The sequence below is a fragment of the Leptinotarsa decemlineata genome, unplaced genomic scaffold, assembly GCF_025532065.1.
Source record: "Leptinotarsa decemlineata unplaced genomic scaffold, Ldec_3_MD MMD2_tig00000035_RagTag_RagTag, whole genome shotgun sequence".
NCBI classification, from domain to species: Eukaryota; Metazoa; Arthropoda; class Insecta; order Coleoptera; family Chrysomelidae; genus Leptinotarsa; species Leptinotarsa decemlineata.
In genome coordinates this window covers 24,741,774-24,756,439 of record NW_027412540.1, presented here as the reverse complement: position 1 = coordinate 24,756,439, position 14,666 = coordinate 24,741,774, and the positions used below count along the sequence as shown (strand labels likewise).

Below are 14,666 nucleotides of genomic sequence, written 5' to 3'. Positions count from 1 at the left end.
CGAGGAATTTACTCTGGAAATCGACCCCAAATTTAAACTAATACGGGTATAATTGATCGGGATGTCACCAATTTTAATGAGGCTGCTTGTATTGTAGACTATAGCAATAATTAAAATGAAAAACATATCGATTTTTTTGGTAAAATCAAAATAAACTCTCCACAAAGATATGTAGATCATGCAGGAACTGGAAAAAAAGCCCTCTTGAAACAACTACTTTCAATTCAATGTTTATATGAAACATTAGGGATACCCTCCCAAATTGTTTCTATTGGGAATAGAGATTGTACGATAATTACTGCTGATTTGCATTTGAAAATCGTTTCACTTGTTTAGAAGATACATAGCTTAGATACGTTTATCGAAAAATGCGAAAATTAACTGGTTTGAACTCATAAACTGTATCAATCATAAACCCTTCGTAAATTCTGCAGCTCTTGATGTTGTGTCACTTCGCGACATACATTAATGAATAATTCTCCGTCCCAGCGAGTGTGTTGGACATAAGTCGGGCCACCGAGGAGGCCACTAGATTGCATCCATTTATCCTATCCATTGAAACATAATGTTCTTTTGAAAGTGTGCAGGAATTGGCCTAGGTGGTACTGCGGCCGACTCACGATCGGAATGCCGTGGGTTCGATTCCCGCCTCGACCAGATATTTTTCTCGAAATAATTTATCTGCTTGACGCTGTGATGATTCTGCAACCGTGTTAGAAATCACACGTTGAAAGGTAAGACCTCGCACAAGTTTCTCAACTTCTGAGAGTTGTCGTTCGTATGGGGCGACAGCTGATTAACGGACAAACATATTTTAAACATATTCAAACAGATTCTCTGTGAGATTGATGAGGACTGGGTCGATAATATTTTGGAGCAAGTCTTTTGCACTGAACGATTCATATAAGGAACGAAGTTGTAGTTATTTTGTAGGAGTTGTATACATTCAATATCCAGCGTGGTATTAGTCGGGAAGATAGTTGTTTTCCGGCAAGCATTTACCAGAACCGAAGGTGTAGGAACTTGGAAGAGATTAATATTTCGAGATTTTATTTCGCATGTACCTCTCCCCAATACAGTCTTCAGAAATAATATTTCGTTTTAAAGTTTCAGATACCATTGAACTGACCTTATTGTAAATTGGTGTTCTCCAATGTACAGGTTATCTAGTAAAAGTGCTCCTGAAACATATAGTAATGTATGGGTATACACGGAACGGTTCAGAAAAAAACTATCTATTCGACGATACCTGTTTTCAAAATCCATTTGAAGAGTATATTTTGTTACGAAGATATTCCAAAAATTAAGTTTTTCATCATCTAATGATACTTCGATTACAATATTTTTTTCTTATACTGGGTTAATTGAAACTAAAAAAAGAATTTCTTTTAAATTGTTCTTACATGGAACTTTTATTATTTTATTCAAGATGGCCTGCCAGAATGGTGTTTTCAACACCTTAGTCTACCGCAGTCGCGTGATGGATATAGAGGTTTCTGATACAAGGTGCAGGGCCTGCCGCGAGACGTCCGAGACCCACTTGCTGTCAGCATGTTCAGCTTATGCGGTCTTAGCCTATATTCGTCGACATAAAGCGTCCATGAGAGTGCTATATTACCATCTACGGCACTCTTACGGTATTGACGAGACACAGGTGTTGCCCTACGCTCCGGGGGATATTGAATCCGTTGTGGGGAATAAGAAGTGCCAACTTTATTGGAACTCTACGTTCCCCACCCTCAGGCTCATATAAGCTAAAAAGCCTGATGTAGGAGTTTTCAGCTCCTGGCGAGAGGAATATCGTCCGAAACTAGGAGGAAAAACGGATAAAATATTGAGATTTTCTCTTCTCTTCCTTGGTGGAATGATGCTTCTAGTCTCGAATCTCAAAATCATACCGGCTTGCCGCACTAAGGCAGAAATTTTAGCCGGACAGATGCAGACGGCTGTCATTCTTGACTCACTGTGCTTGCTCATGGCACATGATTCTCGGACTCAATGATCACTTACCCCACGGTGTGGGGAGTGGTCGTTGGTTGATGATGCTGGCGCGCCCTCCCGAATGTATCGGGGCTTCGGAGGATAGGGCCTGACTAGCACATACTACGGTAAAAATAATAATAATAATGTATTTATTTCCAGTGGAAAATAAAATGTCACATGGTATTCGCCTTGCCAAAAATCCAAGAAATCCCTTGTTATTTTAAATATTATAATATAACTCAAAAAACTAACCTAAGCGTAAATCTACATCACACAGTTCTTGGCATTCATTGAGTCACTTGGATATTCATCAACAACAACAAAAAGAGAAAAAAGTAATATGGAAGATAACGAGAAATGAATACTTGTCAAACACAGGCAGGGAAAATGAGGAGGACTATATGAAAAAAGTAATGCATCACATCGTGTTAACTCGCATACCTATATACTATATACTTTTAAGTTATTTTTTGACTTTATACATATTACTGTGTTGTTTAAGCGAATTGGGAATAAAATTATAAAGATGCGAAATCGAATACGAAAGGCTTCTATGGAAAACTGAGGTCTTGTGTTGTGGGCATGTGATTATATATTTGTTTCTCAGATTTATGTTGTGTAGGCCTGTCTTGAATGTTAGTTTATCATGCCTCAGCCACCGTATTCACCAGATTTGGTCCCTTGCGACTTTTTCCTGTTCCCAAGACTGAAGGGACCCAGGAAAGATCGTTTTGCAACGATTGAGAAGATTAAAATAAAAAAATTAATATTTTTTGAGAAAAATAAGAAATCACTTTATTTTCTGGACAGCATAATGTTCTTATTGAACAAAATGGTCGAAGAAGGTGTCAAAATACATTTGTAACAAATGCAATTAATTCGTATGTTTGGACCATGCTGAAATGTAGTGCAAATCTTGCGAGAAATGACAAATGTTGATGACCTGTAACTTTTTTTTATGATTTTCGATGATATTCTTTTTATTTCTATTTTATGATTGTTTCATGGTCTGTTTGAACCAGCAATTTAATATTTATTTAGTCGGTTTATGTGCAAAAGACTTCTTCGAGTAAATCTATATTTTTTCCTCTAAAAGAACCCTTTCTTTTGGCTAAGACGGAATATGATGATTTTTTGGTCGCTTTTGGTCAATCAAAAATTATTTTATTGCAAAAAGAGATATTACAGAATAGAATTCTCAATACAAAAGTTAATTTCAACAGTCCACATGTCGGACGCAGGGTTTAATACATTGAAGTAGTCTGGTTCACATGTACTCGATTTAGCTCTTTTTGGTGACATTTTTCAGCCCTGTCCAAAAATTACGACCAAGGTGTCATTCGATTCGTATTTTTGCCTAGGAAGTTTAAGGAAAGGTCCGAAAACGCGCCGATAAAAATTACAAAAGTTATAAACTATTAAGTGAAAAAAAAATGGGGCTTTAGTTTTTTCTTAATATCTCAGAAAATTTTCAAAATTTTGGAAATTTGAAAAAAGATTTGAAAAGATGAATGAATTTGCGTGAATAAAGTCCCAACTCCCGAAACTGTATCTCGATTATTTATAATTTTTACAGAGCCCTGAAAATAGAGCCAAAAGCGGGTAGTCTGGCTTCCGCGCGCCTTTCGTCACTCTGACATAAAAACAAAAAAAATATTTAAACATATCAAATGTTAATATTAAGGAATGAAAAAATTCATGTAATGTTGGGATACATCAATAAACAACAATCCGCAGTCAAAAAATTCTTATCCCAATTTTAACGTTAATTATAAATTTGTTGAATGATAACTTTTTCTGAATTGAAAGTTGATATAAAAATCCCTATAATTATTAAACTAAAACCCTGGCATTTTTTTCCTTTGGTAAAGTTATCCTTAATAGGCAAAAAAATAGATTATCGTTGCCAAAATGAAAAAATTGTTATTTTCTATTTTTTTATTAACAATTTAAAATTATAATTTTATAAAAAATACATTACAATTTTTTTTTTAATTTTTCATTGTCTCATGGCTAAAAACTAATCAATAATTTTTTTTTTAATTTTTTTACAGCTATTGTTAATAAATTTATTATAAACAAATACATTGTTTATAAGCAATTCGATTTTTTTTTTATCTTAATTGAAAAAAATCATGATTTTTAGAAAAATAATGATTTCTTAAAAAAATTCTTTGTTGCTAAAAAATGCGTTTGTTAACAATCGTTTTTTGCAACTGAATATTAAAATTAAGGAACCGTTTTTTCTTTAAATGATCAAATCTTTTTTCAAATTTCCTAAATTTTGAAAATTTTCCGAGATATTAAGAAAAAACTAAAGCCCCATTTTTTTTCACTTAATTGTTTATAACTTTTGTAATTTTCATCGGCACGTTTTCGGACTTTTCCTTAAACTTTCTAGGCAAAAATACGAATCGAATGACACCTTGGTCGTAATTTTTGGACAGAGCTGAAAAATGTTACAAAAAAAGTACATGTGAACTAGACTAGTCCCTCATTCAACTGTTTCTACCCTTCTTTCGTGAACATGAAATATAAAAATGATGCCGTGCGTATGATACGATTTTTACATTCTCTTCCATAATTTCCCATCCTGGGCCGAAACAAAGCGATATTTCAGGATTATTTTTCAATAGTTGGTGCTTGGCTGTGCTAAGCGTGTTGCTGAAGTTTCCAGATGCACGGCAAAAGAGACAGTAATGCGAGGCAACGAGCCAGACATTCCAAAATAACTCTAGTGTCAGGACAATATTGAACGCAAAATGCTTGCTAAGAGGTGAGCACGCAAACGGGTTTTAAATAACAGTCTTATTTTTTACCAGAATTGGGTAAAACGTATAAAATTTAGTTTTTATTCGAAACTTCCGCCTAAAGAATCTGGATTTGGTCTTGTTTTTATACAGTGTGCTCCAAATTGGTGCTCCCACAATCGCTATCTGCCGCATTATGAGAGATAAAAAAATAAACAATGGAAAGAAGTTTGCAGAACTGAACCACCTCTGTTATTTTTGAGATTTAAAGTAATTGAAAACGTGTAAAATATGACAGAACTGACAGATACTTGGTGGAAATCCATTATAACGTGAGATTTCTACTTGACAAAACCGCGACACGTATTTCGTTACACAGTAGCATCTTCAGACGTCACAATACTGACCAACCAAATTATGTGCCATGCTTTTATAGTAATTTGAATCCTGATGAATATTGATCCCTGATAAAATTTCTATATGATAAATTAATTACATAAACTATCCACCTTTCTAGGGATAACTAGTTAAACTGGAAGATGATTCTAAGTTTTACCTGAGACCTCATTTTACCTGCTTCCAAGATCTATCCAAATCAGCAATTTCATCCTTTCGAACTGAATTCAATAAAGGGTAACAATTCGAATATCTATCTGATGATTGAGCAATAATCCTGAATTCTCAGAACTATTGATTCCTTAGCATTCAAAAAGATTGAGTTTCTTTTTCAAATGCAATACGTCATAATCGTGATTGAACTCGTGTCCCTCTGTCAAAAGATGATTTGCAAATGTTGAATTCTTCTTCTCATTCGACAAAGTGTTTCTTTATTCTTCTGGAGAAAGTTCTTTCGGTTTGGCCAATATAAAATTTAGGACAAGAGCCACAACTCTGCTCAACTATCCGATGCCTGAGTTTTATCTTCATAGTTTTCAATAAATTTACTTGAATTATAATTTGTTCTGTATAGGCTACGTCTTAATCTTTGTTTAAAAAAAACGCGCGATATTACTAGGATCACCAAAGTAAGTTAGAGTTACATAATGTTTACTATAATTCTTTGAAACGGGTTAGACCTGGTTCAGTGCTTGTTTTAGCAATTTTCCGTAAATAATTGAGTCAATAATATCCACCTCGTAACCGTTGTTGATAGCAATTTGTTTGATAAAACTCAGCTCTCTCAGAACATTAAACAACATTAACATTAACAACAACATTAAACAACTTGATGAAGATTGAGGAATGAGAATAATCTTCAAAATCGTTGGCAAAAATCCATTTTCAATTCAAAATTATTCAGCCCAAAGAAGAAAATTCGGTGAAACTGTTAATCCAGTAGAAAATAAAATCAATCTGATCTGCCAACATTTCATTTATAATATATTTGTGAAAATATCAAAATGCGATAGAAATATGGGGTCACTTTCTTGAGAAACACTTTGAATATTGGTGGTGAATTGGATGTGACTGATTTGGGGGGGGATCACTCAAGAATCCACAATAAAAGCCTTTTATTCCTTCGGTTTCAGTAAGTCTCATTTTGAATGGTTTGCAAATTTTTAATTGGTCTTCGCATTCAAAACACTACTTTTATGTTCCTTTATTCTTTTGGAGAAAGTTCTTCCAGTTTGGCCGATATAAAATTGTATGAAGTTGTAAGGCAATATTGGTAGGTACTTTATATTGTAAAATAAATATGTCCGATCTCTATTATATTTTTGACAAACTTTTTTATCGGACTCATTACTACAGACAGCCACTTTGTTATTCAAATTTTTTGAGTTGAGATTTTTACCTCTTGAAGTTCAAGAAGTGGGAGATAAAAATATTTGCTCAAATGGTAATATGAAAATACATATTAAAAATACCAAGACAGACAGATACCAAGTAATAAAATGAGTTAGTTGAAAAACGAAAATGATATCAAAAAGTCAATATTTGAATTGAAGAAAACAATAGAATATGCTTCTCAAGCAGTTTTTTCTTTAATGAGTTCTCTTTCCAATACCCTTTTCACAATTATGAAAAATATCTTATAAATGATATAAACGGAAAGAGCAAAGACTAGCAAAAAAGCACCCAAAACATCCAACAGCAGATATTGATAAACCGGTAAATTCCTATTGGGATGCCAAAAATGTTTCGTTCCTTTATGTCTGATGACGTATTCAGTCCACCACACCGCTTTCTCCAAACCACTCATCGGTTCATCTGTCATGAGTTGAGCCGTTCTTTCTACCCTCTCTCTGAAACTAAATTTTTTTTTAGATATATTCGATAGGGACGTGAAATTGTTTTTACTTGCCTGGAATTGGTCATTATCTCTATTATATGTGCCTTTAGAATGTCCTTTGTTACTGTACTTTTGTCAATGACCAAACCCAATCCATGTTTTTCTATTGTTTGGGCATTCATTCTCTGGTCATTGACGAATGGAATAGAAAGCAGGGGAACTCCTGAAAAAATTGACTCCTCCATAGATTGAGCTCCACATTGTGTGATGAACAACTTTACGTTTTTGTGTCCTGTGAAGTAAATTAAATAATTGGATAGAACTGGCCGATACAAGAGGAAGATCAAACGTTTGATCTACCCCTTGAAGATGATCACTTGGTGATCGAAACACGTGTCGAGGTGTTAAAATAACGGTTTGGTGTTGGGAAAAATTCCAGTAATATTTATTATAAATAGCAACAATTTCTCTCAAACAACTTACGTAGAACATCTTGTTGAGGTGCCCATTTGACAACTTTAACGTTTTCAGATGTCTGTGGCAGTGACACTTCGAACTTCCACAAGATTTGGTAAGGCAATTCTTGAAAGGTCTCGATTAGAACTTTCAGAAAGTTTCCACGTAAATGATGACTTCTCACATTGGTTCCCAAACTGAAATAAATTGCTCCATGTTTCGTATCATTTAGGAATGCCTCAATATCCTGTAAAATCGTGGTACGGGTTTACAACTACATTATATAATTAGCAGAACACATAAAAATTGTGTATGATATTTGGTCCCCAATGCAAAAACATTGGCTCCAAAAATTCGGGAATTTAACTTTTGATGAATTCAAATGGAGTATAAATACTGTTCATTGGGATGATTTATTATGAGGGACTCAACTGCTAATGAAATTCATACACATATATCTAATGTCGATATAATCAGTTTTCATCTTATTGATATATATATATATATATATATATATATATATATATATATATATATATATATATATATATATATATATATATATATATATATATATATATATATATATATATATATATATTCCATTACTCCATTAGTCCATAAAACTGATAACAAAATCAATCTACTTAGAAAATATGAGGAATATATGGTTATAATGGTATATGCCAATTCGATGCGACCACTACCGTGAGGTGGCGCTGCAAAACTCAAGGAAAATAAAGAAAATGCAAAAAGATAATTTTGTATTCAAATTTCTACAAACTACATTGGTTATTTCAACAGAATTCCCCTCAAAATACAAATTGTGAAAGTAATGTATGCTTCGTAAGTGAAAGTATATAATTATTTGGAAAATAATACTAGAGCGATAGTCGAATGCGAATAGTTTTCACCGTCAATCATCTGATATCGTGCGAGGTAGATGATTTGACAACGAGAAATGTGAAATCCTCCACTAAAATTTCAGTATTCAAATCAATAATTTATTGATGATGAAATATCTTAAGGAAGAATTTTCATTTTGCGAATTATCTGATTAGTTTATATATATATATATATATATATATATATATATATATATATATATATATATATATATATATATATATATATATATATATATATTGAGAATTTGAAGCAGAAATTATGTATATTTCTTTCTCTAAATAAGACAAACAACCGTTCAAAAACTGAGGGGTTTGTATGATTTTGACGATGTTTGTCCAAATATCTTCTCAATCATACTCATCTATTGATCAAATCGTTCGAAGAAAAAATATTCATTTACAAACTTTCTATGTCCGCCCATGAGGTAGATAGACGGAGGTAGAAAAAACGAATCAAAATGTTTATTTTACGAGGATTTTTCTCATATCAAAAGTACAATTGTCTATACAAAAAAATAAAATTGTATTCAGATTGTCATTTACATTTTTAAAATGAGTTGAATACCTAAATACCTTCATTTTGAAGTTTTTAGAAAGGGATATTTAAACAAAATTGTTTCTCATCTCATATTTTTTAAACTATTGCTCTTCATCCAGTTTGAATAGCAATATTGTTTGATTTAAATTTTACTTAGAATTTTGGTAAGAATAACGCTTAGAAGAATAAATTCTTTGTCCTGTTCCTCCTGTAGTCCACCTCATTGCTGGACGCACTGTATAACAATAACGATCGATTAGTAGGGGAAATAGCTTTTTAACTTTTGATGGAAGTTTTCGACAATAATTACCAGTCAAGATACTTTGAAATACGAAACAAGTCAAAAGGAACACAAAAATATCTTTCGTATTGCATTGGTTTCTAATATTTCTTACCTCTGGCAATCTCTTCTGCTCGACTAAGTGGAATCCTCCACCTATTCGAATTATTCCAGGACCAAGAGGCCTAGTGTTGAAGACGTGATTCGTATTCACAAACACCATACTAACATTTTGCACAATTTCATCCAGGGGTGGTAGGTTCTGTCCAAAATGTTTTCTTGCTATATCATTTTCTTTCGCGTTGCCGTAGATCAAATGTCTGTAGAGTTCATACAGAAAGAACCAAGTACTCAGACATCTTTCTCCAAAACTAAGATCCCATTCGAAGGGCATGAGAACTCCTGGATACAACACCGGGTGATTGGGAATTCCCAAAGAATGATAGTACGAGTTTAGTATCTCCAGAGATGATATGGTTATGTAAGGGCACTTGAAATGTTCAGCAAATCCAAACATCACAGGAGAGAAGTATTCTACAATCAACAAATCAAAATGTTCGGTTTCGTTCTTCAACAAAATTTGCACGTCAGGATGTGTGAGTTCCTCGTCTACCAGATCATTTAGCAATGACTGGTAAAGGTCCAGAATTTTGGGAAAGTTGAATTCGTTTTCTTGGAGCCCTCTTGTGATGTCATGCTTCTTGTGTCTGACATCGTAAGCGAAATTCCAGTTGATTTGCTGTACGCTTCTTGGTGGATCGTCCATAGGATCCGTCGTCAAAAGAGTGATTTGGTGTCCTCTTCTAGCTAGTTCCAGCCATAAAGGCCTGTAGAATATTTGGTGACTGTAAGATGGAATTGGGACGACCGCCAAAATTCTTGACGAGATCGACGTTTTCAAAAGCGTCACTATCGACACAAATATTATTCCTATATACATTGTCACATGCACATGCACAGCGTTGAATGTCAAATAATGAACGGAAGAAAAACAACAAAGTTGAGGATGAATATACTCTACTTCTTATCGCTGACCGGAGAGAATTATAAATAACAACAGATCCTATTGGAATAATGATAAGGTGGTTATTGATTACGTTGTGATATATTTTCAAATATACTAATTTGAAATTGTTTGTCAACTGAATTGGTAAGCGGGGATGATAACCAGATAACTATATACTATACAGCGTGACTCACTGTCGATGGTAGGTTAGACGTTTCTGGAAAACGCAAAGCATGATTTTTCTGAAAATTTCATCTCTCACATTTCCTTACCTGTCCTATCGATCTAAAATATTTTCAGCATTGCGGCAGCACTCCATATCATACAAGGCTTGCTAAAATTACTATTATTTCCATTGTGCATAAAAGTAGTCGAAAGTTAATTTTTTCAAATGAAACCCCCTGTATATTACTCGATAAATTGAAAGATGGTGAAAAATGCTTCAAGATGATATACATGTCCCTATACCTAAATCGTCAAGTTTTCTTAATAACGCCGTTTTTGTGGAAAAATAGTTATTCACGTTTTACCTACAAGTGTTGAAAGTGGCATTTTATTTTGTGAGTGGGGATTATTGCAAAACGAGCGTCAGCAAGTGGAGCAAACTCACGAGCAAAATAAAATCACTTAACAAATGTATCATACAAAGTTTTTTGTATAACGTTACTGCTGATAATAAAAAAAATTATAGGTCCATGGGATTTGAACACACGATCTTTGGATTACAAGGCATATGTTACAACTACATACGCCAACTCACGTTATTTTAAGGAGGATTATTGGTGAGTCATGAAGGACTTTCTACAGTTGACTGAATACTACTTCGTCATCGTCAGTAACTTCACAGGGATTTAATATTACCAATAGCATGAACTGCATGTGTGAACTTTTCTAAATGATTTTTTGGTAGGTGTTCTGATTGAAGTGTTTCTATCGAAGAGATTTTCAATAACAGTTGTACAAAAAATAATTTTTAAAGAATGTGATTTCTAGGTAGCCGTGGAAATATCAAGATTATGACAGTTTGGTGACTTTTATAAGTTATTGATAAATGGTTATTGACGGTGTTTCAAAAAATTGCAAAAAATGAATGCAAACATTGATTATTCAAACGAAGCTCTTATGAAATTATTTATTATACACGGACAGTGTGATCAAATCATTGCCAGAATTTGTAGAAAATTTAACCAAATGTATCCTGAATTAACACCAATGAACGAGAGGAAGTTTGTAAGATTACAAAATAATTTCCTTAACTATGGCTCCATGTTAAAAGCGCTTTCAACATCACCAAAACCTGTTACTTCAAATGAGGAAAATACTGTTAACGTTTTGGCATATTTTCATGCATATCCAGAAGCTTCCATTCGCAGTGCAGAAAAAGATTTAGGTGTATCACATGCTTCAGTATGTTATACACCTATGTGTATGTGATGAAAAATCACGGAATGCATCCGTATAAATTTACCAAAGTTCAAGCTCTAAAAGCAGAAGACTTCGAACGTAGAATGCATTTTTGTGGGAATCCCTTTTGATTCATACACAGGAAGATCGGGAATTTTTGTCAAAAATAAATTGGAGCGACGAATCAAAATTTACGAGAGATGGTATTTTCAATAGAAGGAATAAACATTTGTGGGCTGATCATAATCCTCATGTTACAAAAGAAATGGGTTTTCAAGAAAAATTTGACCTGAATGTTTTCTGTATTCTGAAGATCAATAAAATTAGCTTTTTTATTTTTTTATTTATGAAGACACACTGAATGCAGAGAGATATCTCCAAATAGTAAGGACGACTGTAACCGATTTTCTTGAAAATTTGCCTTTAGAGGAATATTGGAATTCGTGGTATCAACTGGACGGAGCGCCAGCTCATTCCACCCATTAAGTTTCCAGGAAACTTGACGAACTCTTCGGCGATCGTTGGTTTAGGCGTTTAGGGCCGTGGGATTGGCCACCGAGATCACCCGATCTCACGCCACTTTACTTTTTTATGGGGTGTTTTAAAAGAAAGGGTATACAGTATTCGAGTGCCTACCAAAGAAGAATTGCGACTCCGAATAGGGCGGACTATTGAAGATCTGGATCCCCAGGAAATTGAAAAAGCAACCACAAGTCGCGTACAAAAAAACATTTTAAAGTGTTTTGAATGTTATGGACAACATTTTCAGCATTTATTGTGAAAATGTGATATTTTGTTTACAATTTTGTTATTTTGAATCATCCTATTCTGTTATTGTCTGTACTTTCACATGTTTTAGCCCACAAAATTTTACTTTTTACCTAGAAATGACTGATTTTTGGTACAGTTGTTCTCTAGAAACTTTGAGCCAAGGTTAAGGATATTATTTTGTAACCTTACAAACTTCCTCTCGTTCATTGGTGTTAATTCAGGATACATTTGGTTGAATTTTTTACACGTTCTGACAATGATTTGATCACTTTGTTCATGTGTATAATAAATAATTTCATAAGAACTTCGATTGAATATTCGATATTTGCATTCATTTTGGAAGATGATTCGAAACACCGTCGATAACTCTTTGTAAATTACTTATAAAAGTAACCGAACTGCTATAAGCTTGATAATTCCACTGCTACCTAAATCCAAATTCTAAAAAAAAATAATGTTTCTAGAAGAAGCGACTTTATTGAGAAAACTTGATGATTTAGGTATAGGGACATGATACATCATCTTGAAGCATTTATCACCATCTTTCAATTTACCGAGTAATATACAGGGGGTTTCATTCGAAAAAACGAACTTTTGACTACTTTTATACACAATGGAAATAATAGTAATTTTAGCACGCCCTGTATGATATGGAGTCGCTTTCTTGGTGTTATTTGAATATTTCGAGTTTGTCCAAACCATCATCAAAATATCAACTTTTCATGAATTGAGAGTACTGATGTACTTAATTTCAATTGAGGCTATGTTTTGGACCATATTTAGCACAATTTATTTTTTATTTCGAAAACAGATAGAGATAGGTATAGGACATTATTAACAAAAAAGTATTGAAATACCAGAGCAATTCCAAAAATGTATCAATATACGGGGTGTTCCATTTAAAAAAATTAAGTTGCTAGGACTTTTTGATGGAAGTGGCAACGCCGCAATGCTGAACAAGTAAAGAAGTGTGAGCGGTGTATTTCGTGGTGTTTTAATTGTTTTTTTCAGGGTTTTCAAATCAATTTATATTATATTAGACAACTCAACATGGCTATTATAGTGACTTACGAATACCTCTTTACCACCCAGTATGGGTATCATTAAAGCAATACGTGGGAAAAAAAATTGCAATTTCATCTTAGGGATGTCCAACATTTGTGTGTGACTTTTTTTGACGAATATAGTGCTGAAGAGTGAAAGAATCGCTGTGATCAAGCAAAAAAGTGGAAAGAAAAATTCTTGGAAGCAGAACCTTTCATTGACGAAGTTACGGAAAATCTGATAAATTTAGGTGAAGATTCTAGTTCCGAAACTAATGAAGAATATAGTGATTGTGATTCTGACTAACTATTATTCATATTTTGTTAAGTTCAGATAAAATGATTATTTATCGTATAAAATTATTATTATTAATTTATTTTTCATAATATTAAAAGGCATTTTATAATTAATTTATTATTCACAATACAGTTTTTGTTGTTTTTTTTTCAGAACTTCACTTTTAGAATACTCGGATTACTCGAGTTGATTCCTGCATTATCTACTTTGACTATATTTACAAGAACCCAAATGGAATAATATTCGTTTATTGTTCACAACAAAATATAATTACTGTTTTTCTTGAAATATTGAACCATTTTCAGAATATTACAATTTTCCGAATCTGCCTCTACATAAACTGCTTTTCATATATCTGCAAGAACCCAAATGGCATTTTAATATCCATTCATTGTCTACCCCTTAATCCGTACTACGTAAAATTGCGAACAAAAGTTTCTATTGCTTTTTTGCTAATACTTTCTTTATCAAACACCGACCCAAACTTTACGCAAATACGACTTTACGACTTTACGCAGAACTAAGTACAACTACCGGTAGCTGTACTTAGCTTTTTTAAAACGGCAAACATTAAGAAGAGTCAATATTCAAGCATTTTTCGCCAATAATTTTTTAGGTTTTAAGAAGGGAAAGTTATTACTTGCCGAAACGTTAGTCATTTTCGGAAAGCCAAGTATACGAGTATAAAAAATATCTAATCATCTAGTTACAAAATATCTTTCGCTGAAGACCTTATAAAAATGTAAATGACTTCATACTATCAAAATAAACACCCTAATCTTCAGTAAAATCAACTCGCTTGGTTGAAAAGACATAAAACAGAAAACGAAACTTATTAGAAATGTACTGAATATGATAATTTATAGTCTACTTAATTTTTTCTCAACACTTCCATGGCCAAGCTCCTCCTCCTTATTCTTCTCATTATAGTTACTCAAAAATTCATTTCTATTAGTGTATACTGGATCAAATATCATCAGTAACGAAGTTGAAAGT

The 14,666-nt window shown here is 33.2% G+C and overlaps 1 protein-coding gene across 1 annotated transcript; it reads right to left on the bottom strand.

The window, feature by feature from the left end:
* Window positions 1-6,817: 6,817 nt before the first annotated feature.
* On the bottom strand, window positions 6,818-11,948 carry LOC111508953 (UDP-glucosyltransferase 2). Its single transcript, XM_074172092.1, has 3 exons — window positions 9,264-11,948; window positions 7,450-7,669; window positions 6,818-7,258 (listed from the first exon to the last, which is right to left on the bottom strand). Exons 1-3 carry the CDS (start codon window positions 10,086-10,088, stop codon window positions 6,969-6,971), a joined length of 1,335 nt encoding a protein of 444 aa, XP_074028193.1. The 5' UTR covers window positions 10,089-11,948; the 3' UTR covers window positions 6,818-6,968.
* Between the last annotated feature and the right edge of the window lie 2,718 nt (window positions 11,949-14,666).

Bases quoted from the DNA above. Each gene is read 5' to 3' on its own strand.
- LOC111508953 (XM_074172092.1), bottom strand. From the start codon at position 10,088: ATGTATATAGGAATAATATTTGTGTCGATAGTGACGCTTTTGAAAACG. The intron at 7,670-9,263 runs GTAAGAAATATT...ACGATTTTACAG, and splicing joins AGCAGAAGAGATTGCCAGAG to GATATTGAGGCATTCCTAAA. The intron at 7,259-7,449 runs GTAAGTTGTTTG...TTTACTTCACAG, and splicing joins ACCTCAACAAGATGTTCTAC to GACACAAAAACGTAAAGTTG.